Genomic DNA, 25,054 nt, shown 5'->3' on the forward strand with positions numbered 1-25,054 from the left:
CACTTCATTTAAACATTGTTCCAATAACATACATTAGAGTGGAGGCCATCTTCATTCCTGCAACAAGTTTTTCTTATAGGCCATAAAGTAAAACACTAAGAGAGGAATGAAAAAGTTCAATTCATCAGCGATACACAAAATTGAAGTCCTTCAAAAGTAGTAGTCATCAATGAAATATTTATCATATTAAAACACCAAACCTAATGAACCAGCCCACAATACAAGGTAAACTTGTTACATCCTATGTAAAAGAGAATAGTCCTGTTGGATTATAAATCAATTTAACATATTGGTTCGGGGCCCCACTACACCATGAAAAGTTCATTAGTAAACATATTCAGGCTCATTATAGCATACACAAGAGGAAAGAACTGGATGTCACCGACTGAATCCATTGGCAGGTAAACATTCAACACCAGAACTCATACTTTGTACACAAAATCTCTCGCTCGTCTGCTTATTGAAACCTCTGATTAGTCTGCTTTGTACCTTTCACGTTTGAAGAGGCAATAGAATAGTGACAATAGCCACTGCCAAAAGAGAACCAACCAATTAGTTCGCTTTGGTTTTGGTTCGGGTCTTGGTCCAAAGATTCCTTTATAAATCTCCTTTTGCTTCTGATAAAGAGCCTTGTCATGTTCAGCAAGCAAACGTAACTCCCTCGCAACTGCTTTGTCTTCAGGTGCAAATTTACGCACTTTTAGATAGTCCTCCCGAGCAGCATCTGTTTGCCCAAGTTCTGCTCTAGCCTTACCTCGCCTGAACAGTGCTTTCGCATTGTTTTCTTCCTCCGCCAACACCTGTGAACCCATCATACCATTATCATTTTCTTTTTTGATAAGTCATTAAATAGGTACATGTCAATGTTCTAGAACTCTAACTGTTCACCACATTCAATGGTGTTGATTACATGAGAGATGCAAATTGTTGTTTCCTGAAATGTTGGCTGCCTGTGACAAAATGTTAAATTCTGGATACCTAAGAGCCGACAAGACTTCACTTTAATTTCCAGGTCCTAAAGAAGGTTTAATGACCTGTTGCAATTAATGCAGTCCCCATATAAGCCCTTAAATATAGACCCACGGCCAAGTTCACTGTGGCTTTGCATGTTAAAGTCTTAATTAATGTCCATTGCATTAGAACACAAGTACCTGCAGACTAAGAAGAAACACAAACTGTATTGGGCTTATCTGCAAAGAGCTGGCAGACTTATCATTTAGAGACATTTGAGTTAAACCTTTTATAAGTTATACTAAGGAGTAAGAGAGAGAGAAAGAAAGCAACTATTAAGATTCTTTTCCCTTGTTCCTAGATTCAAATGGAGCCTTAATAGATTAATGATCATTAGGGCTTCAAATAATGTATAAGCATAGAATACCATGCATTAATTGTATTTGACATCAGTTATATTAACAATGTGGGACTGCAATAAAAATAGCCATACAGCATGCCACAAAGGTACGTATTATGGAGATTATAAATGTGTAGTGTTGAGTAAGAAAGTCAATAGGGCTCCTAAAAGTCGTAATTGACTATATCGGGGCTTGTAAGTAATTAGTACAATTTCTGAGGGCATATTGAGGTGGCTTAGTGTTTTCCATACATGTCAAAAGGATAAACGAAAACATGGGTTCATAGTGTAAAATATGCCAATTCAAGCATGTTCTTAACGTAGATAAGCTTCAAAATTCTCTAATATTGTGGAATCTAAAGATGAAAAGACATGTTTGCACAGATCAAATGAATCCATCCATCAAACTATATACTTACGACATTGCACTGCATAATTGCTTCCTCATAGCGCTTGAGCTTTATCATACATGCTGCCATGTTAAGGTGGCATGGATTCTTAACAGCTAATGCCATGTCCCGGTACTTCCCAAACAACTGGAACATGAAGTCGTCACCCATATATGCGATGGCCTGACATCAGGAAAAACCATCAGAACTTGCTTAGAAAAGGAATATATATATATATATATATATAGACACACACACGAACTCAAGCAAAGAAACAATAAATTGAAGGAACTAAGTGTGTAACCATTTCATACTGTTGCATAGCCTCCTCCAGTTTTTCCTCCTTGAATAAAGAATTTCCATCCATCTTTCTTCGATCTGCTGCACCAATTCTTTCCTCCACAGTCATGTCACCACGAGCTTTCCCCTGAGAAATGCATCACCCCATGTATGTGTCAAGCTTATAAAATCATATAGAAACTTTGAACATCCATAAACAAGTACTTAGAAAGTCAGTTAACAGAAATTTACCTCTTTGGTCTCATCAAACCCAATTAGCTCAGCTTCATAAATGATGTCTGCCATGGGTGGAACATTTGGGAAAGAAAAGCTTCCTTCTTTCCCATAACCCAATTCCCAGCCCACATGTAACAGAGCACGTTCACCGGATTTCATGCTGGACAAACCAATAGCCAAGCCAGTCATTTCTTTCTTCTCTGTTGCAGAAGGAAGTACATCAATGTTCTAGAACTAGTTCAATAGAATATTACAGCAGATAGATGATTTGGCTGATATCAATAAAATTTAAACATACATGCAAATGTGTCAGTGTGAGTGTGTTAGCTGTATTTATGTGTTGTATACTGCTGCAGCTGTATTCTCCAACATACTTTTCCATTGTTGGCTTTAACCTTCATGTTGGATCTAATTGGAATTATGAAAAAGAGATATTTAGCGATCCAATTTTCTGAATGAGTTAATTATATTTTCAAGTTTCAACCTTGTGGAAATAAGCCTACAGCCTTCCAGAAATTTATGGTTTTATTTATTTATTTATTTTTATACATAATAATATTTATTAATAGAAAAGATTACTTCATGTTCACGATGATGAACAAAAAGTAACATAAAAAGGGCCTACCATAAATTTATGTAGTCCATAGGTAATGAATTGCCTCAATCCCAAGTTTTTGGGGTTGGCTACGGATTCTCAACGGACTAGTTAGAGTCGGTCATATGTATTCTTTTCCTCCATTCTATTCTATCTAAGGTCATATTCTTTGTTACTTCCTTAATTGATAAAAATTCATGAAAAACCATGCAATTTTCACCTACTTCATCTTAATTAATAAACAACACCATACTACCATAGATTAATAAGAACTCATTGTCTGAAATAATCGTAGATGGAAAAATATAGATAGAGGGAATCAGTAATTAACACAGTGAAAAAATTACAATGAGATAATCCATGCGACAGATAAAAAGTTTAGTGTAGATATTATGTACATTTTGAAAAGTAAAAAAAAGGAAAAAAGGATCATATAAGCAAGTACCTTTTCCTAATACCAACTCAACTGGTTTTTGTTCATTCCATGTGTCTTCAAACTTGTGCAGGGTGCTTTCCGTCCAAGCCCTGTAGTGCACTATCACAAAATGTGGTTTGGAAAGCATAATGGAGTTAACATCACCCATAAATATACCATGAGACAGTTTTGAATAGCTTCTTTGATGGGTATAATATTACTATATGTATAACAACTATCTAACATCATGATGCCACAGGAATATGCAAAGAAGTCAACTAAACCTTAATCCCAACTAATAAAGGTAGGCTACTTGGCCCTATATAGGGCCAGGCCAAAGCATACCTAGTAGAAAGAGAAACATAACATGAGGTGCATGAATTGCAGGAAATCAGACATTTAAGTTGTCACCTCATACTAGTACAGATAACAATCTTATAAGCAAGAAAATTGTTACACTCTTGTAAGACCATTTTTGAACAGTATTTCTAAAACGCACCCTCTATTTTGGTACCTTGTGCATTCAGCCTTGAAGAAAATACCCCAGAAACTGTATTAATTCAGATCCCTTGGTTGCAATATTATCATTTAGTGAAAGAAAAAATTTAGCTTGAAGTATAAAATTTAATGCCAGATCTTCTCGATGCCTTGGAATAAGCGGTTGAGTATTTTTTTGGAGAAAGGATATTCTCTAAGATTTATGGGACCCAACACATGAAAATCATTCCTAACAAACAAATTTCAGGCTGCCAACACACTAACTTAGAAATGAGCTTGCTAGATGAAAAATTCATCTGCAACATGATTGCCCTGAAAAACAGAACAGTGAAGAAAATTTCATCCAGCAACAAAGGCAAATACTTAATCCAACCTATTAGACAAGATTTTCAAATGGATTTCCAGTACCTATCTCTTTGCCCAGCCAACCAAGGCAGCCTTATATGTCATGTCAACATTTAAAGAGTAAAAAAATTAAAAACCTCAACTTGCAAGGCACAATTCTAAGATGTAAAATGCAAGAAACAATCAGCAATCAACACAATATTTCCCTTCAAAAGTAGAGAGAAAAGTGAAAATCAAAGAAACACCTGTACCTCCTGTAAATATAAAAGAAAAAATTGCATCGACATAAAGACTTTTCACCTTAGCCAGTTAGTCAAATGGCAGAATGACTTTGAATAGTGTATATATGTCTATAGCTTTAAAGCTTAATATACTAGGTTAAGGACCCCTCAAATTGATCAGTCTCAACCTTTGCCATACTGTTTTCCACAAACATATCAAATATGAGTTTATTAAGATAATCATCATTGAAGTTTCAATGAGATATTGGGTAAAGTACCATCACACATTCAATACCAGACATGAGACACCTGATACGAAAGCAGAAATTTAGACAGATCAACTAATGGCATACAACTACATGAGTTAGGTAATATTAGCTGCAAATTAGTTGTAGATATGAGAATAATTAATGCTCATGGAAAATAGCTCAGAAGCACAAAAATAAGAAACTATCTGGCACTTACAAAAGCATGTTGCATATTTGGATGGTTTCTGACCATGACCTTCCTTAATGATTTGCTTTGTGACTTTCTCATGAAGAACTTCCACCTCAGAGTCCACTTTTGGGGGCCCATTACCATCTTGCGGAGGTTCCCCTTGCACAAATGCAGCACTTTCAGTACGTATTTCATTGTCTTCCTCTTGATCTGCAAAAGATGAGGCCAGGCAGGGTATAAGTACGGATTGGTAGTCACAATGTTACTTCCTAAACCTAAAGTTTCAAAATAATTGTAGTATGTAAGAACTGCCTATTGAGCAATCTTTCCTAATCATACAAATCATAGAGAAAAGTACAATTTTCTTCTCCCTAATAAGCTGAAAACCAAGCAGAGCAAGACTCCAGTTACTAGATTATGCGTATATATATTTAAGAAGTACAATAAACATCGTTTTAATTATCAAAATCTTTGGAAGACTATATATGTATATATATATGTGTGTGTATATGCGTGTGTATATATATATATATATATATATATTGCTTAGTACATCAAGTATTCACTGGACCTCTGTCAAACTCAGCATGATCTAATCCAAGAATTAATTAGATATTTACATTCATGGCAAACACAATCCAATGATAAAAATTCACACGGTGTATTTGGCAGGAACGGAATGCTAGAAGTTTTGAGGGCTGTGAACAGTCCATTCTCAAGATTCAGTCTTTTTTCTTCCTTACTCTCCTTGAATGGAGTCTAGTTTTCCCATCCTTTTCTTGTTTTCCCCTTCCTATTTTAATTGATCACTGTAATTTGGGCTCTTGATGTTTTGCCCCTATAGTACATTTCCAGTGTACTTGGGTTGCCTATTTTTTTAATAAAAGTTCTTACATTACCCATCCAAAAAAAAAAAAAAACCTTCACATGCATTGCATTGCATTGCCACACAATTAAACAAGTTTAGCAATTACACATAAATTAAAAGGTCAGCCTAGATTCCCAAAACTTGAACTATATCATTGAAAATTATCCTCAAAAAGACCATAAAAACACTTTCTTTATCAAATTCACTATATGCCAAATGCGATGCATAAAACAGCTCAGAATCATTGCCATTACAAATATCAAGCAAACAATTTTTGTTCAAAATCGAATGACAAAACATACAATGACCTAGATTAAACCTTCAAAGATCAGAAATGCAATGAATTACCGAGCGGTTGACTTTGCTCCTCGTGAACTTCGTCCATTACTCACAAATTTAGCAAACACACCTAGGGCTTTGACTTTCACGATCAAATCTCTGCACCAAAAAAAAAAAAAAAAAGTCAGCGTACAATTTGAACATAGTTTACTCTCCGTTTGGTTACCAAGAAAATGTAGCTGGAAACAAACAGAAACTCCACTATTCAGCTGAGACTAGTTTACGGTTACAGATTGAATTCTCACTAGTTCAAACCAAAACTGTAAAACATGAAACAGATTGCAATCGAGGATAGAATTTTCTCGGGAAACAAACGGATTTAGAGAGAGAGAGAAACTCACAGGCGGAGGAAAAGAATTTGAGAGCTTGGAATTTGGAGTGGCAAATGCGATTTGTATTTGGTTTTTTGGTTTTTGATATTTCAACGATCCCTCGAAGATTCTAGAGATAGATAGATAGATAGATATAAAAACATTTATACAGTTTACTACTACTTTTTATTTTGGTAAGAAAAAAAAAAAAGATTGGCATTTAGTTATGCTAGGCTTGCTAGGTGGATGCTCTGCTCGTACATAATGGCATTTTGTGGTGTCTTTAAGCCCTTAAACATGTGCATCACGTGAGAATCATTTTACTCTTTTTACTTGGACAAGATTTTAATGATGATTGCGATAGAGGCACTAGCCATGAGGTGGCATTACATACGTCATGTATCTATTAGGAAAAAAATAGGCATTTGCCCTAATTTGTAAATTATGATGTAAAATGTGTATATTTTGAAATTATTTAGTAAAATGTTATTTTTTTTTAAATTCAATTTTAACAAAATTGAGTTACTGATGGAACTCGACATTAGCAATGTCAAGTTCTATACATATTTTGCTATTTAAATTCTTTTGGAAATTTAATTAGAACTCGACATTATTAATATTGAGTTATAAGAACTCGATTTAGAGGATATCGAGTTTCACTTATAAGTTAATTTTGTTAAAATTGAGTTGTAAAAAACAAAGACATTTTGCTATATAATTTGGAAATAAGAGTATTTTACTGCATAGTTTGTAAATTATAGACAAATACCCATTTTCCCTTATCTATTCTCTCACATTAGATGGGTTTCACACTTGTGGGGTTCATTTTATGTGAGATGATAGATGCATGTATCAAATATATGGTAGATTTTCTTACTACCTAGTAGCTACAATGCAGCAAATAAATATCTTTGTTAATTTTTTTTTTTAAAGATAAATTTATTATTTTGTATAGAAAAATGCACACCCAATTTCACACTAAAATCCACAATATGTTTAATTAAGTGTTACATTGTAATTGATGCACCTAATTTATTATTATTATTAAGTTTATGTGGTGATTCTGTTTGTAAGTGCTCAAATTTAGTCACAAAATTAACATCTAAGCAAGTTGTGTAATTGACCATGAGTTTGGTTGTGGTTGTAGGCGCTTTGTTTTGTAGAACCATTTTAATTTTATACAACATTCTTCTTACATGAAAGTGGACTCCATAAGCATCGGGATTCACCTTCATTTGAGAGGAATGTTGCTACGATACATAATACCACCTCCATGGAACCGGACTTTCACAAGCATCAAACGCGTGTAAGAGGCCTGCTTCTCTGAATGATGGTAAGAGATTCCATCCATCTAGTTAGGACATATTTTTAGAGGAATCTAGTTAGAACATGAGAAGAAATATTAAGTTATAAATTATAATTTAAAAAAAAAAAAACCCTTTATCAATAGCTAAATTAATTAGCAAGTACGTATAAATTTAAAGTGGTTTTGTGTATTTCCCTTATTTTGAAATTTTGAAAAAGAGGTCTACATTAAACAAACCATTTTTTAATAAAAACAAAACAAAATTCTTACTGCCAAGATTAGACCAAAAAAATGTGTGTAATATGGAAACTCAAAGCACCCTACAAAGCACAGATCCTAAAGCCTTAAAATTCTGCTAAACAAGTAGGATAAATGTACAAGCAAATTAAAATAAATTTTGGTATAATTTACAATCCATCGAATATAAATTCACTCGCATAAAAATATCCCGTCTAAGTGTATGATCCAAGAAGTCGTCCATAAACCAAAAAAAATAAAATTACACGGTGGCAGATAGAAATATGGGCAAACTTGCATTGCTTAGCTTCTTTTACAGAAAATTTGAATATTACAAACTCCTCTCCAGCTCTCCTATACCAAAATAATAACTTCACAAATGCCTCATATGACAATTATGCAACGTGCCTTGACAACAATGAAAGAAAACCCACATTCAGCCCAATACCTATTGCACATTTCAACACTCCACAAAAAAAAATGGTGGAAGAAGCCAATATAAGGGGAAAAAAAATCCTCCCTGTTAAAATGAAAGAAAAAAAAAAGAATAAAAATTAATGATGGCATTGGCTATGAATCGGTGAACTGTTTGACTAAAGTTAGAAAACAACACAATCACCGATCCAGCTATAACCGCTGAGGCAATGCAAAATTTGGAAAGCAACGGCTGCAAGGAATTCTGAGCATTATGTAGCCCACCGAGGAGTTCAAGCCCCAGTCATTGCATGCATCACAACAAAACTCCAGTCGATACATCATCCCTATAAGAGTTACTATCCATTTAAGGGCATCAACAACCAGCAGCCTTTAAAAAGTTTTCATATGGGCTTGATGATGGGAGCTGAAAGAAGTGGGGATGTTGTTGAAACTCAGTTGCACAAAGCATAGGACCATTACCAATGGGTGGGTTGTGTGAAGCACCCATGTTTGAGTCAAGGAATGGATTTCCACCCTGCAATTCCAGATGGTTTCAGAATCAAATCATTTGGCAGGAATCAGTTAGCGGCTAAGTTAAACTTCTTGCTCAAATTGTTTGTGCGTCTTAAAAAAATTAGAAAGCCAGTATAAGAATTAAATGTATGATAAAGTTAGGAAGTACCAAAGGAAAAACAGGATGAACTGGGGAATAAAGAGGCAGCTCTTTTCCATGGTAATCATGAGAAGAAATGCTAACTAAACTTTCTTGAACCTGTTGGGGACTCATGAAAGTGGACATCTTCTGCTGCTTTCCCACTAGAAGGGCCTCACAATGGCCAGCCATTTCCTTGTATGTCATGTCATTGGGGTTTGAGAATGAAAATCTTCCTACCTGATTTGTAGTCTCCAAAACCTACATACACACGACCTTATGAGAAATTTATTGAAACTGTGAAATAGAAGTTGAAAATGAAACAACATAGTGCCCTGGAGGAGGTGTGCTTTGATGCAATTTTTTTTCTTCCCGCAGGGGTGGGGAGGGGGGGGGGGGGGGGGGGGGGGGGAGATTTCCAGTCTATTACACTAATTTTCTTCTTCTTTGTTTTGCCTCTCCACAAGCCCTGTAACTCTAAGAAATCTGAAAGATATTCCGTGTGCTGATAATGCCAAAGTATCAAGTTGTATCATTTATGTTGATTTGCACACATTCCGATAGCCCCAATTAGAGCCATCTTAGTTTGTAATCTTATACCCTCTCTAGATCATTCACCATTTGGATAAAATCCAAAACCACTGCTCAATCAATGAAGAATTGGTCAAATGAATGAGACGACTCACCTCATTTGTCAATGACAGGTCGAACAACAAATATAATCCGAAAGATATTCCGTGTGCTGATAATGCCAAAGTATCAAGTTGTATCATTTATGTTGATTTGCACACATTCCGATAGCCCCAATTAGAGCCATCTTAGTTCATAATCTTATACCCTCTCTAGATCATTCACCATTTGGATAAAATCCAAAACCACTGCTCAATCAATGAAGAATTGGTCAAATGAATGAGACGACTCACCTCATTTGTCAATGATAGGTCGAACAACAAATATTCTAATACATCTTACATATTGATCAGCTATCAACAGCAAACATAGGTTATAAATGAAGTATGCCAAGAGATTTTAGAGGTACAAAAGTTAGCATCAAAAGTCAAACCTCCAAATCACAAAAGTGCAGCAGAATCAAGCAACCATAGTACCATCAAGAATTGTGAATTCTTGGATTCCATCTTTTAGTTCCCATGTTGTTCACCTCTTCCACTTCTAGGGTCTGGGGTAGGTGATTGGTAGGTAGCATTACCCCCCCATTATTACTATTATTATTATTATTTTTGATAAATAACGAAATATCATTAATCAAAAAGACCTAGGTACACCGGTAGTGTACATGGATAGGAGTACATCAAAATCGTAAATTACAATGATACCCCCAATTTTTTTTTGGAGAGGCTAGTTCTCAGACTTGAACCTGCAACCTTTTGCTTTTGGTGGAATGCACTTGCCATCGCACCAAGGCCTGGCCTTCATTTTGGAAATACTTTTATACAATCTAAAATACAGGTGGATCTTACAACTCTACACAATTTCAGGGGAAGTTGAGTAGTATGTTTTCCCTTGTAATTAGTAAACCAGTACCAAAGAAATTACTCATGTCAAGACTCAAGCATAAGTATATCCAGGAATCTTTCCACCAGTCTAAGGGTATCACAGATATTACTAACAGCACTGTCACTACCGTTCTCTGGCTTCAAGCTATTTCTGTGTCAGCTTAAAGCCTAATTCCTATTTCCATTCAAATCTAAACTATACTTTCCTCTTTGAGATGAAGATTCATTACTCTACTTTGGAGCCCCTGTGATGGCACAGCCATAGCATGGTACAAGAAAGAATATCCTCTTTGAAAGCCTAAGGCTAAGGCAAAGCCCAAGAATAAGTGTCCATGGTAGTTAATTAGGTTTTTATATTATATTTGGTTATTCTATAGTCGAGGATATTTTAGTATTGAGTGTTTTGAACAATAGGCACGTTGGCCTTTGTTGGTTCTTTCTCCTCTCTTCTCTTTCTAAAGTTGCTGTTCACGGGTACTGTTCATGCAGTCCCTGAACTGCCCTAATTTCTCTCTAATTCTCTTTATTTCCTAACCCTAAACCCACCACAAACATAGAAAATTTTTCTAAGTTGTCCTACATCACCCTGTGGACATTTTCAGTTACTAGAGATTCTAATTTCAAACATTTTTGCAATAAAGCATTGAAGTTTTTATTTTTTCCTAGATCATGTCCAGTCATAATGATGTAAAACATACACAATGAATTTAGTGGTAATATTCTCTAGAATTCACATGACTGGAGTATGTATTACAAGCCTAATTATGTGCACATTAAAGCTGCAAAAAATTTTGAACCAAGATTCTTCTTAATACTATGAGTTCGCAGACCTAATCTTTCACTAATAAAGGGGAAAAAAAACAAAGAAAAGAAAAGGCAAAGTGCCCTCTCAGGAGAATTGATTTTAAGGCAGATTTTTTAACCACTAGCAGGAAAATAGACCGCCCTGGCACAAAAGTTAGATAGACAAAAGAAAGAAGAAAAGCAAGAAACTATAACAGTTCCTTTAACCAGAGCTAACTCAAAGGCATTTCGACTTCCAGACATGCATGCAATGGCAAAATCCAGACTCAGAACCCATAAGGAGTGACTTTACAGATGAGAACTTACTGCACTTATTGAAATTCTGGAAAATAAGCTGAGTGGGAAGGAAAAAGAGGGAGCCAATGCTAAATTGTCAATCACACAGTGAGAAAATCTTAATCTCAGCCCATCTTCTCTCTGACCTCTCAGCCTCTTGAGAGCTTTTTGCATGATTTGGGAAACTGGGGAAAATTTTTAGGGCCTTTTGAAATGGTATTTGGGGCCACATTTTGCTTTAAATATAGCACAAAGCCCAATGCCCAAATGTTTTTTAAATTTAGCCTGAGAGCTCAAACAATTTTCATGCCGGTCTGCAACAGTAATAGCCCAAATGATAATAAATGCAAGATTAGTGTGGCATCATAAAATTGTATGATCCTACTAATCCTAACCAATCCTGAAATGATCAATCCATGATTCTATTTCCAAACGATTCAGGGAGCACTGGAGTGATCGGAGTCATTTGCTAAAGTGGGATCATAGGATCATATAATTCTACAATCCAGATCATGATTTCGATAACATTGGGATCTGGATCATATAATATCAAATGAAGAGCGAGATCTAAAAAAGAAAAAACTTCATCTGTACACTCATGAGCAAAAAACAAAATCATCTGTGCACATACATACATATACACAAAGCTATATGTGGGTGTGTCTCTCAAAAATAGAGATAACTTACTGAATTTAAAAGTTCATCAACACTCAGTAGGGTTGTACTTTCCATGCCCTGCTGTGTGCCAGAATCAGCTGGTCTTTCAAATGCATTGGGTAAAATGTCATCATCAGTTGTAAATAACGGATGGTCAACCTGAACAAGGACACCAAGAGAACATCATGAGACACGAAAAGTGAAGTCAGAACAACCATATTAAGGTTAGGGTTGTTTCTGTTATTTACACATGCATCAAAAGAGTTGGTGGAGTACAAGTATACCCTGGTTAATGAAATATATATATGATCAAATAAATTAGTACACGATAATTCTTATGGACAAATTACTACATATCAATACATATCTTTGAGGGTTTTTTTTTTTTTTTTTTTTTTCTCTTCCAAGGGGTGGTGAGGAGAAAAAAAGCTGTACAAGTTACCACATCAAGAGGCTCGTTATCTTGTAATTCAAGTTGGTAGAACTGTCCCAGCGTCTCCTTGGATAACTGACCTCCCAACGGGCATATGTCATCAGGCAAAAAATCACTAAGCAACTGCTCTCTGATAAAAGATGACTCATGCTGTGCAAAGATCTAAAAAGTCAGTACGGTAATCCCATTAAATGATAAATTAAATGCATTATATATCATGAGAATGTGAGATTGGGGTTACATTGGAAGATTTTCCCAGGGTCTGTACAATCGCAGTAGCAAATGATTCTTTACATTGGCTCTTGCTTATTTTTATTGCTGAAAGTGACTTTAGAGCATCTTCGTCATCTTCTTTTGATCCATAAACTTTCATCAGATGGTCTAGTCCAGCATTGACAGCCTCCAACTTGCAATCATCAACTAACCGTAGAAATGGATCAACCTGATACAAAGTCACCCATGTATAAAGGTATGTAGGAAGTACGCTTTACTTTGAACACTTTCAACTTTCCTATATGACACACAATTGCCTATATTTGAAAAAATCAAATGCATATGCAAATAAAATAGAGAACAGAGTGAATTTAACACATGAAAAGCATAAAATGGAAATCCAAGAATGACACATGCTACAAAATAAACCAAACAAACAAATCCTAAAATATACTTTTGCCCCTACCGTTTCATCTGTAAGTGCAGCTTTCACAAGTGAAACAAGTGGGAGAACATCATAGACTTTTGATGAGAAGATAATCATGTGTGATGCCAAAGTAAAGAGAGATCGGCGGCGTGATGGGTGCAGTGCTGCTGCAAAATACATCTCTTCAGTTGCAGAGATGGAATCCAAAATTGCTATAAAAAACCAAATGGTCATTATGTCCATTGCAATTCTAGGGGATTCATGCAAAATATACTTAATATAATAATTAAAATAGAGGCATTCAATTGCGAATCTTAATTCATAATACATCTTTTCTCCTCTCTCTCCCCCCCCCCCCCCCCCCCCCCCAAAAAAAAGGAAAAGAAAACCAAATTCTTGAATAAGAAAAGTGAATTATCTAAATTATCAACATGAAACCATTCCAATCTCATTTCACTAGTCCCTTAATATATATTTTTTAATCTGAAAGCATGATGCTATAATTTTATTCTGCTCCTGACCCATAATTGTGAAGATATTTGTTTCCACCCAGATAAGTTTGCTCCTCTCATGGTATTTGGAATTTTAAAGTACGAGTGGGAAAAGTAGAAATCACGCAATTTACTTATTAGTATCATGCATTCCCATGGTATGAGCATTTTGTTATATGGCCGCAAAACCTTACAAGAGTTCAAGAATTGCACATACAGAACAATAAATTGTAAATAATGTCGGAATTGAGAGCCTACCTCCTTCTCCAAGAGAAATACTCCTTAAAGAAAATGCCAGTTGAAAACTTCTAATTAGAACCTCATTGGATGAGTTCTACATGACAGAGTGAATTATAAGAAATACACCAAATGAAAACCAGGGAGCACCATGGAAATAAATAACCAAATATGAATCCCATGGTAATTTGTAAAGACTAAGAATCTTGAAAAGGATATAACTAAAGAGTTAAATATATTAACCGTCGCTAATAAAAAAGCAGGGAAAGAAAGTAACTTTATGGCTATATTAGAATCCTATAGAAAAGAGAGAAAAATAAATAATGAAACTTGCTACCATTCCATTCTTGTGCCTTCTACAGTCTAACAAAGAAACCCAATCTGTAATTCTTTTCTACAGAAGGAATCCACACTATCTTTATGGAGTCAAATAGGAGGTTGGTTGAGAAACTAAAGCTTAAAGATAAATATATTATTTCCATAATCATATTTCATAAACAATTGAGCTATTTTTAAATTTATTGTCACAATCATGATTCCAAGAACTCCAAACAAAGAACTCAAAAAATCATGATTCCAAGAACTATTTGTTAAATTGATTGTCACAAGCATGCCTCAAAGCAAGACCAATCATCATGGATTTGATTTCACTTGTGTAAAGTCAGGGAATGTCACATAATGTATGTTTATATATTTGGAGTTTTTGGAGGTTCTGACAACTTAAGAAGATGCAATTCTTGCAAGGGAAATATCCTAGTATATATTTTTTTATTTTTTTTATTTTTTGGGGTGGGGGGGCTCCTGTGAGTTTTTGGCCTTAAGAGGACCCCATATGAGAGATTTAAATAAATGACCTCCATAAGGCATGGCCAATGACGAGTGTGGCATCCCTTGCAAGTTTTCACATCCTAGTGTTTAACATTAGGTAAAATGGTCACAAAGTATTGATCATTTAATCCAAGTTGAAGCAATTAAATTCATACCATAAGAAAACATCAGCCATTGAGAAAGTAAAAAATGCAGCTCATATACAACTATCAGTGGAATGAACAAAAGGATTCATCTTCAAAACAAAGAATAAAAATATGGAAATCAATCTCCATTTACCAAAGAAGAATATCACATTCATGATAATGTCAACCAGCAAAGAACAACACCGATACCTTGGTCCGTGCAAATAGTAACACAAGGCTGTAGGTATGAGCTATTGCTTCATAGTTTTCAGGTGTATTTAAAGGAGAGATGGACTGCGCCCAAATTGATGAAAGAAGTAGAGTTATCTGAACACTGCTCAACTTAAGGGATAATATCTGCCATGGTTTAATCAGAAGACAATGATCATACAAGATGATGATGATGCATAAATCTGATATCTAAAGTACCATTCTATATAAAGAATGTGAAAATGAGAAGTGTTAGCACATACCAGTTCTTTATTTGAATTACAAACAGATATTTCTTCAACAGCCATAGATGATGAAAGCCTTTTAATACTATAAACTCGGCTGTGAGTTGGCTTCAACTTGTTTAGCATGGAATGATTATCTTCTGTTGCATCCCCATTATCTACAGTTTCACCTGGGGTTATGGTAGATGGATGCCTTTTTGAACCATGACCTTGGCTGTAAGTTGACTTCAATCTGCTCAGAATCGAATTATTATTCATCTTTTCATCCTCAACTTCTAAAGTCATAACTGGACAGCTATTTTGTTGTAATGAACACTGCTCCCTTTTCAATTTCTCAAAGAGTGCGGCTGAAGAAGAAAACACAGATACATTTCTTGAAAGTGTCCTTTGAATATCAGTTGCCTTGGTGGAGTAGGAAGTAGCAGCACAAGAACGGGGGCAAAAAGAAGATGGGACAAGAACAACAGAAAATATACGGTGTGCACCCACCCTTATTTCATGGTTGGCAGAGACCATAGCTAGGAGTAGTTGATGAAATAATGCGGCAGGAAAAGACTAGAGAATTCAGATAAAAATAAAATCAAAAAATTATATAAGAAACAACTGCAAAAAATCAATCAATCATATTACAAAGATCAGACAACGACTCAAAAATTTGAAGTATGCTTGCCTTGTTTTGATATGACAAATTTGGTATGGATGCCACAATTTGAGCAGTCCTATAAACAGTGGAAATCAGGGTCTGGGCCATAACTGTAATATTTGACATATTCTCTAACATCACAGCCATAACGTCGAGAACCGGACCTGCATCTCCAACCTGCACATCATTCAGATATTTTACCTGAGGAGACTGATAATTTCGCATTAGTATCTAAAATTCCAAAATAACTAATTATAGAACACATCAATTATAGATATATTCAAGCAAAGCCCTCCAAATCATTGAGGAGAATAGAATCACCAAGTGTGACAACTGCACTAGGCATTCGTCAACTGCAGCTCGATATTTTTGGTTCCATTGAATTACTTCAGCCCCCAGATTTGAATCATCAAGTGAGTAGTGTATACTTTTCCGCAGGTGTCTCATCATATCACTCAGGGCTGCAATTATGGCCACAGAATGCTGAACCTTAGTTTGTTGAGCAAGGGACGTAGCGACATCAACAATGTCTAGCTGAATACTAGGATTTTCAAGAACATTCTTGTGATCAAGATGCTTAATCAAGATGGACAACAGAAAGTGTATGTTCTGCCCTGCAAATTGAAGAGAGAAACATTTACACTAGAAATCCAAGATGACAATTCATAAAGGACAAAACTGTGTTAGAAAGAAAAATAGGTTGAGTTCACTGAGAACAATTTTAAGAAACTGAAAAAAATTTAAATACCAGATTTCTCTATCATTGACTGCATGTCCAGCAAGACAGAAAGAGCGACACCATGTTCTAGAGACCAGAGATTGCCATTATCAAAATAGCGGAACAAAGATTCCAAGACACGCCGTACAGTTGTAGCTTCCTTGGCTAACTTGGCCATGTTGCACAAGCATACCCTTGACCAAAATCTGGGATTCTTGGCATCATCTCTGCAATAAAAATTATTTTTCCAAAAAGAAGCAGATGTTAGTTATAATAAGATTAATAATGCAAGGATATTTAACTAGATTATCCTATATAGGTCAAGAGGAATTACACAGGTACGTTAACTTCGCTTTTCTCACTCACTATCATCCTCCAAGAAGAAATCCTTGTCAAAGCATCTGAGGAAGGAGAAGCTTCTTCAACAAGCCCATTCTGGGCATCTTGTTTGCCATGGGTAAGAGCATCAGAATTTTTCTTCAGACTTCCGTAATTTTCCAAGACAGCCGAAACAACCTAATTTATGAAGAAACAAAGAAAGCTGTTGAGTTTTGCTACATAAAACCATTAGATAACAAGTATGCCACTGGAATTATTAGGAAGACTGGTGCTAATAAAGGGAAAAGTAACTACATAAATTCTAAAAAGAAGAAGAACAAATAATTAAATGGATTGTGTTTAGTTCCCAGTCAAAGAACAAAGCATTAACATATTAAAAAGTTTTGAAAAAAATCTCTAGCAATACCAAAATACTTTTATTTTTAAAATAAGTCTAGCAACACCAAAATTCTCAAGATATAAATTAAGAAATAAATGGTAACAAATTAACTCACATGATCAAATTGAGCTGAAATATGGGAGAATTCACCCATGAACCAGACCTGCAAATAGAATAATTAACCAAAGGTCTGAATGATATCAAATCTGTCAAGCAGGAGAAGCTGTGGTGAAATGGCAATAGTTTTCAAAGGAAACGCGATCTAACAAAAGGGGAAGGCTTGCAACAAGACAAAGATATTTATATGAAAACGTTTAAAATGATATGATTGAGGCCTCATAAAAGATTAAAAAAAATATAGATTCTTTTAGAGTGTGCATGATGATCCTGGTTTGTTAAGGATAACAACTCTTTATATGTCAACATCTGATCCTCCTTTTTGATGAAGTTTTTTTTCCTCAAAATATTACTTAAGAATCACATGTACCATAGTATCCTTTATTTCTAATCCTCACCAAATGGGTCCATGCACATCCTGCCTGTCTATCTATTTCCTTATTCAATTACTATGTTGCTGTCTGTCCCATAATAAGTGGCTCAGTTGACAAAAGCAAAAATTTGAGGAAGAGCCAAAATGTTTAACTTTTTGCATAAATTTTCAAATCTCTCCTTTAAAGGTAAATCAACATGCAAATTGAGGTACATACATGCTTTTAAGACAAAGTATTATGGGAGAATAATGCTTTGATTTTTGAAGTGGACATTTTATGGGACAAAGTATTGGCAACTCTATCACTCATTATGTGACAAGAGTAAAACATACTTCATCTTTCATGCAGTTGTGCTTATTTCACTCATATAGTATTTATGAGAAGTACCTGAGTACCTGGTACTTGAGACTTTTAATCCAGTGCTTACGATGTAATTCCAACAAAAGCTTACATTACTAATTTTTTTTAATGCCAAATTACAAAAATGAAAGCAGGCAGTTAAAATGAATTAGGCAAAGTGAGATATCCTTATAATGATGCCAAGTTGTAATATCTATGATGTAAAAGGTAAATGAAGTTAGTGAGTGTATGTCATCATATGACATAATTGTAAAGAAAAAATTTCTTCATACAGATTATTATTTTTTTAATTTATTTATCAATGTGGAAGCCTCAGGACTTTAAATTATTAATTTATGCAAAATTGAAAGGTACTTTTCATGCTGTATTTCAGAGAGAAACGAAAAAGCACCCATGGAATCTATACATCTATATGATAGAAATAAATGGAGAAAATTCATATACTTTAGAAATAGAAAATGAAAACAAAGCAAAATTAAGAGTGTCTCATGTGGACTCTAGTGCAGTGGAAACTATGACAAATAGCACTTCTCCCATAATGCGTGAATGAAATATCATGTATTCAAGACCTATTGGGTGCATGTGAAATCTACCAATTAAAACAATGTTATGCATAATAACTATGTCACTAAATTTGTTAATGTAGAAAACAAGTATCATTGAGTGCAGCGGCATAATTATACTGGCATGTGGATGAATTACCATTGATGAAAGGGCCTGAAGCCCAGCTGAACGCAAATGTAGTACCAAAGCCTCCTCCCCCATTTCTTGAGCTAAAAGACAAATTTTTGGAATCAAGCCATCTAAGTTGAACATATAAGTACCATCCCTCTGCAAAATCAAAATTATCTCATGAGCTTAAGGACTTCCAGAGAATCTTCAAGCTTAAAATATAAGCAATTACAGTCAAATATTTCCTGAAATAAACAAGTGACAACCTGAAAACAAAAGAATCTAACAACACCACCCACCTGGTTATTCACAAAGTCAAAAAGAGCTTGGCATCCTAAAATACGTATTTCATCATGCCGTGTTTGATCTAGCAGAATGTGGATGATGCTAAGCAAGCTACTTGCAAATAATGGCCTGCCATAAATTGTCACAGATCATAACTTGTGTTTGTAACTAAAGCATGTATAATGTCTATGTGCATAAAGTGAGTTTAAAAATAAATGTCCATTTCAATAGTTAGGCATGCAGTATCCTTTTGCCGATACTGTTCCAAGAAACTTCTCCTGCCCAATGAAGAGAAATTTTCTTATTACATAGAAGATTGTACCCAATGCACAAACCTTATGAAGTAGCATCTTAAATTTCATGTCCAACTAAAAAATTCCACATGATTAATGGACAATACCTAGTCTCTTTTTCTGGGAATATATTTCAATGGTATTTAGAAAGAGACTATGTGCTGAAACAGATGCAGAAGACATCAGTCTAAGGTGCTTGCCATTGAACCTCAAAAACAAAATACAGGTATCATGGCCTATATCATGGGTCAGACAAGAACAAATGTTGATTAGAATGGGAATAATGCTAGCTATCCATATTCCTTTTTGTGTGATTTTGTGTATGAGAAAGCCTACAAAAAACTACTCTATGTACCTAAAATCACCATATCTTAAGAAAGCTGAGGGATACATCACATGAGGAAAAAATAGGGCAATACATCAAACTTGTCATCGGCATATACAAAACTAATTAGCTAACTTAGCTAGGTCCAATTCTAACATATCTATTCAACTAACATATTACAAATCCTACTTCAAAGCATTCACATATGCAAATTGAAAAGAAATCTTTGAAAAACCTAGTGCATGAGGTCTTACAGATAGATCAAAATATCAGCTAGATGCTTCGTACCACCTTTGATTGGTACCAGGCGTGTCTCACAGATGGTAGCACTCTCCTAGAATTCAGAGAATCACTTCTATTTTGTACATAATCTTTAGTAATTCTTTCAGGTTATGGAGTGCTCATCATCATGAGCTTGCATAACATTTTTTTTTTTTAATAAATCTTATTGCTTATAAACAAATTTAATTAAAATCATTTGATTATAATGCAAAAGACAATGAAGAGTACCTAATCAGCTTGAAATTGGCTAGCATGACCCTCAAATAACAAATTGATGTCCATTCTAAGTTTATAACAGCAACTAATGGAAGAGGTCAGCCTGACACATATCTAATTAGTGGCGTAATCAAAGTTCACAATAAAAGTTCTGGGACAGTACAAGTAATCAGCTCATATTTGACAAGAGGTAATTTTTTTCCCCTACTAAGAAAGTATATAATATTTCAATCTGCTAGCAATTAGTAAGTGAGAAATATCACACCAAACAGTCTGCTGTTGCTTAGATCTGATTGCCACCTAAAATTCTGGTTTTAATATATCAATTTAAGATATAATAGATGGAACAATGGATTTGTATGCCATTATCAGCTCAGCAGCCCATTAGATCTAGTTTCTCTGCCAATGTTTTAGGAATCTGAAAAAGGAAAGTTCCTTGACTCAAAACTGATACAAAAAGAAAAGGGGAAAAAACTCACATTTGATCCTTACAAGTGATCAACAACTTCCTGTAGATGCACAGGACAACTTTTACTGAATGAAAGCGCTCGTTTCTCAAATCCCTGTAGCACCTTTGCTCAAGGGAACTTGTGATCTGGGAAGAATATAAATATGGAATTTCTATCAAACTTTCAAAAAAAAAAAAAAAAAAAGACAAAATATTAGAATTTGAGAAACAAAAAATGAATTTTCAGAACTAAGAAGTAAGTAACCATCTGAGCAAGGCTTGCCAAACAAAATCAGAGCTAGTAAAGCAACTTTACAAACTCCAAAGCTTTTCTACTTATCATTGATTTCATTATTAAAGCCATGTGACAATATGCATGCCCTAGAAGAATTGTTATAAAGAAGTAATTATGAAATTTCAGCTGCGAGCATGAACACATGATCCCTAGAGCATGATAGAAGTATTTTTTTTACAACAATTACTGCACCTTCAACTACAATTGTGAAACAAAGAAGGACATCAATAGGGAGACAAATAAGTGGTAAGAGGAAAGACAATAACAACAGGAGAAGGGATAAAAGCAATCAAATAACAAATATAACTAAAATTTTATTCCAAAATGTTTAAATAAATTCCAACTGATTTCTGGAACTGATTGCAGCATATAAATCATTATATAGAAAAATATCAATCCTTCATCACAGGCATATCCAGATTTTCAGGCTTCTAGTAATTGCATGATGCCTTCAGGGTTGAAGTTATTCTCTAGAGCTACACAGATATGGAATTTCAACCAATGGGCATGTGGCACAATGCATCTACTTAAATTTTCAAAAGAGGATGGAGCTGAGTGATCCAAGATATTGAAAACTCATGCTTTTTTATATCTCTTAACTCCACAAAACTAAACCCAAAAAAACAAACCTCCTAATATATTGCCCCACAAGCTAAGTTTCCAATGGTCAAAAAAACTATATGCTTCTTTTAAATTTCTTTTTCTTTTTTTGATAGGTATGCTTCTTTAAACTTTCTTTCAAGCTGGGATGCACGGACGCGGCATCCAGCCCAGCGCACCCGCGTCCGACGCGGCGGGACGCGGCGACGCGAGAGGGACGCCGCAGACCGCGCGTCCGTGCCGCGTCCCGCCACGTGGCAGCCCCGAATCGGGCCGACACGGCTGAAATCGGCGCCAACGCGGCCCAAATCGGGCCGACTCGGTCCGTATCGGCCATATCGGTCAATATCGGCCGGTGACCGATACGGCCGAAACAGGCCGAAATCGGCCAAAACAGGCCGAAATCGGCCGTGAAAATCGTCGGAGAGGCCGAAATTTCGGCCTCAGATGCGTTTCTTGCCTTATTCTTTCTTTGTTTTGTGAATCAAGTATATTAATGTGTTTTTTAAGAATATTTTAATAGTAAAAATATATAGAAAATATAAATAAAAATATTTTTAATAATTTTTTAATCGCCGAGTCCCGCCGCACCCGCACCCTACTTTTTCAAAAATTGCCGAGTCCCGCACCCGCACCCGCACCCGAGTCCCGAAACGCACCCGTGCTTCATAGCTTTCAAGTCTCTTGGGCTCCTTCTAAATGCCTGATTTATTCAATCAAAACAATACAGTGCATGTAGGAGTGAAACAAGTAATCTTCAACAAAACAAGCTTCTTCGCAATAGGCATCAAACATGTCCATTCAATATGGTTATCATCAGTAACCTATCCAATAAAAAAAAAATGGATAGCCACTATCACACACTCTATCTTGATGGCTGCCACTAAACCCTTTCAACCCCTGGAGATTAGAAGTGATGTAACTATACATTAACCAAAATGCATGCAATAAGTAAGATCTTTACACAATCAAGGTGTGTCCTTCCCTAGACTCAGATATACTCTTTTTATTTGGATAGCCTTTTATCAGTCTTCCAAATAGATAGCTTTCCATCAAGACTTCCATATTAACACCTTCTACATATTAATTTATTTAATGCACATAAATATACTTTATTTAATTCCAATTATATGAAACTGTTGCATAAACAGGAATAGATAAATAATGAATCATATATGCAAGGTCCTAGGCAATGATCCTTATGCAAAACAATGTATTCACATCCATTCTTCAACAATGTCAGTCACAAAACAGAGACCTCATACCTTTGGGATACGGAGAGGATTTTTTGAGGCATATTCACATAGTTTACTGATCTTCCGATCATTTGGTTCCTCAACCTGCCAAAACATGTTAGAAAAGTTCCAACATTATAACAAGGGCAAGAGGATCATACTTAAAAAAGAATTATTATCCATAATGCTCTCAATAACATAAATTAACAAATGCCAAACCAATTATCCCAATTTTAAAACCAAGTTACACAAAAAAAAAAAAAAAAAAAAAAAAAAAAAAAAAAATTCTATAATCTAAAATGTCAAGCCAAGTTGAAGCACACCACTTCACATGACCACATCAATATCAGCATGCAGCAGTTTTACAAAGCTCCCAATCCTTAGCACCTGGTCTCACACATAAACAAACAAATGACAAGTTCATATAATAACTTACTCTATTCATACTAATCGAAGGCTCCACTAATCAACACACAAAGAACTCACCCACCCTAAGTTATATTTTCCTTATAACCCAAGTAACAACAAACACATAAATCAAAGTCATAAATTCCCTCTTCCTTTCCCCTCATTTCCATGACAACCAAACCATCAAACCACATTCAACATAAGATTCCACCTTCATCATGCTAATGAGTTCAAGCTCACATTATAAGTCCTCCACCTGGACCACCTCCACCCAGTCTAAAGGGCGAAATCATGACTTCAAAACCCATATGCATAACTTATCAATAATAAAATTGCACTTTCTCCCTGTTGGGGAGACTATAATTTGACTCTAAAAAACAGACTCACTGGGTGCAATGTCGAATACCATAAAAGACTTGAGTGCAACTTCCTCATCACCAACTGGTTTTAAGGTGAAGTGGCACAGCTCACAGTCGGACACTTCCCTTAACTACAGTACACATGCAATATCCCTAAACTTCAAAAATAAGCGATACCCTCCTAATAATATTGATAATAAACAAATTTCTGTCAAATTTAACTACAATGTCAAAAAATTTCCAAAGACATGTCAAATAGAAGTTTTGAATTTTTCATTAAATTTTACTAAAATCCTAACTTGACAAAGTGCTCTTCTTACCAATATAGTACATTACTTAGCTCTCTAGTTCAATAGACATTTTGCTTATTTTATGTACTGTTTGTGGATTCCACCCTACTTTTTATCTTACATATGAAAATAAGCTACTGAAAATAAGCAATTCTCGAACCAAAACTAAACCAGAGTTAAGCGCAACTTGCCCTAAAAATAATTCAAGGTCCATCTTTATTTTCCTTTTTAAATTAAAACCGCAACATTACAATCTAAACTCTCAAACACCAAATCATTTTCCCGCATTTTCTTGGCAGCCAAACAGACATCACACAAGATTGAATTTTTTTTTTACAAAAATTCACAGAAAAAATCAACCTGAGACCGCGGAAATATATCGGCGAGCAACTTCTTGTACCGCTTCACTGGATGCCTTGACCTCGCTCGCAATGCAGGGCAAAAGAAACACAAGCTCTCGCACACCGGAAATATCTTCCTCGATATCACTCCCATTCTTTTTTTTCAACTTGTTTTCCAATCCTCCAAAAATCAAAGCATATAGATGTGTGCGTGGATTTTCGGAGATGAATAATCGGAATCGGAATTGGCTCAGGATTCGAGCGCAGAATCTGAAAGCGCGAATCGCTAAAAGAGAAATGAGAGTTAGAGAGAGAAAGAGAGAGAGTTAGAGAGAGAGAGAGAGAGAAAGAGAGAGAGAGCGAGAGCACCGGATCTTCGAGTCTCTTCGCCGGAACAGAAATGAGAGAGAAAACGAAAGCTATTTGTGCTTTGTATTCTCTCTCTCTCTCTATCTCTCTGTTGCTGTGGAGAGCTATTTTAGTATTTATAGTCTTCGCTTGCAATCGACAAGAATTGTTTTTTGTTTTTTTTTTCGAAAAGAAAATTGTTTATTGCTTTAGTTTGATTAAATGATAGTACTTTTATCTTCTTCTTCTTCTTTTTTTAGCTCAAGGTTGATTTATTTTGATCTTTTACAATTTTTTGAATTTTCATCTTAGCTATTATTATTTGATTTAATTTTTCATTTGGCTATTTTTGTTTATTTTAACCAAAAA

The 25,054-nt window shown here is 35.2% G+C and overlaps 2 protein-coding genes across 5 annotated transcripts; both read right to left on the reverse strand.

Annotated features, from left to right (window-relative positions):
• Positions 1-103: 103 nt before the first annotated feature.
• LOC126723889 (peptidyl-prolyl cis-trans isomerase FKBP42) lies at positions 104-6,483 on the reverse strand. Of its 2 annotated transcripts, none has more exons than XM_050427868.1 (8): positions 6,317-6,483; positions 5,985-6,074; positions 4,796-4,978; positions 3,297-3,386; positions 2,272-2,456; positions 2,045-2,167; positions 1,771-1,923; positions 104-800 (listed from the first exon to the last, which is right to left on the reverse strand). In XM_050427868.1, exons 2-8 carry the CDS (start codon positions 6,019-6,021, stop codon positions 474-476), a joined length of 1,098 nt encoding a protein of 365 aa, XP_050283825.1. In that variant the 5' UTR covers positions 6,022-6,074; positions 6,317-6,483; the 3' UTR covers positions 104-473. The 2 variants fall into 2 exon arrangements, with proteins under 2 accessions (XP_050283825.1, XP_050283826.1); XM_050427869.1 differs by having other exon boundaries at positions 6,326-6,475.
• A 1,621-nt stretch (positions 6,484-8,104) lies between these two features.
• On the reverse strand, positions 8,105-24,811 carry LOC126723891 (protein SEMI-ROLLED LEAF 2-like). Of its 3 annotated transcripts, none has more exons than XM_050427870.1 (19): positions 24,357-24,811; positions 22,970-23,044; positions 20,841-20,956; positions 19,260-19,374; positions 18,991-19,119; positions 17,553-17,600; positions 17,054-17,235; positions 16,750-16,946; positions 16,323-16,615; positions 16,029-16,178; positions 15,377-15,913; positions 15,114-15,260; positions 13,972-14,047; positions 13,262-13,434; positions 12,824-13,024; positions 12,592-12,732; positions 12,180-12,308; positions 8,929-9,159; positions 8,105-8,781 (listed from the first exon to the last, which is right to left on the reverse strand). In XM_050427870.1, the coding sequence occupies exons 1-19, from the start codon at positions 24,489-24,491 to the stop codon at positions 8,620-8,622; spliced, it is 3,237 nt and encodes a 1,078-aa protein (XP_050283827.1). In that variant the 5' UTR covers positions 24,492-24,811; the 3' UTR covers positions 8,105-8,619. The 3 variants fall into 3 exon arrangements, with proteins under 3 accessions (XP_050283827.1, XP_050283829.1, XP_050283828.1); XM_050427872.1 differs by having other exon boundaries at positions 13,262-13,386; positions 24,357-24,810; XM_050427871.1 differs by having other exon boundaries at positions 13,262-13,389; positions 24,357-24,809.
• Between the last annotated feature and the right edge of the window lie 243 nt (positions 24,812-25,054).

Source organism: Quercus robur, chromosome 4, assembly GCF_932294415.1.
Source record: "Quercus robur chromosome 4, dhQueRobu3.1, whole genome shotgun sequence".
NCBI lineage: Eukaryota > Viridiplantae > Streptophyta > Magnoliopsida > Fagales > Fagaceae > Quercus > Quercus robur.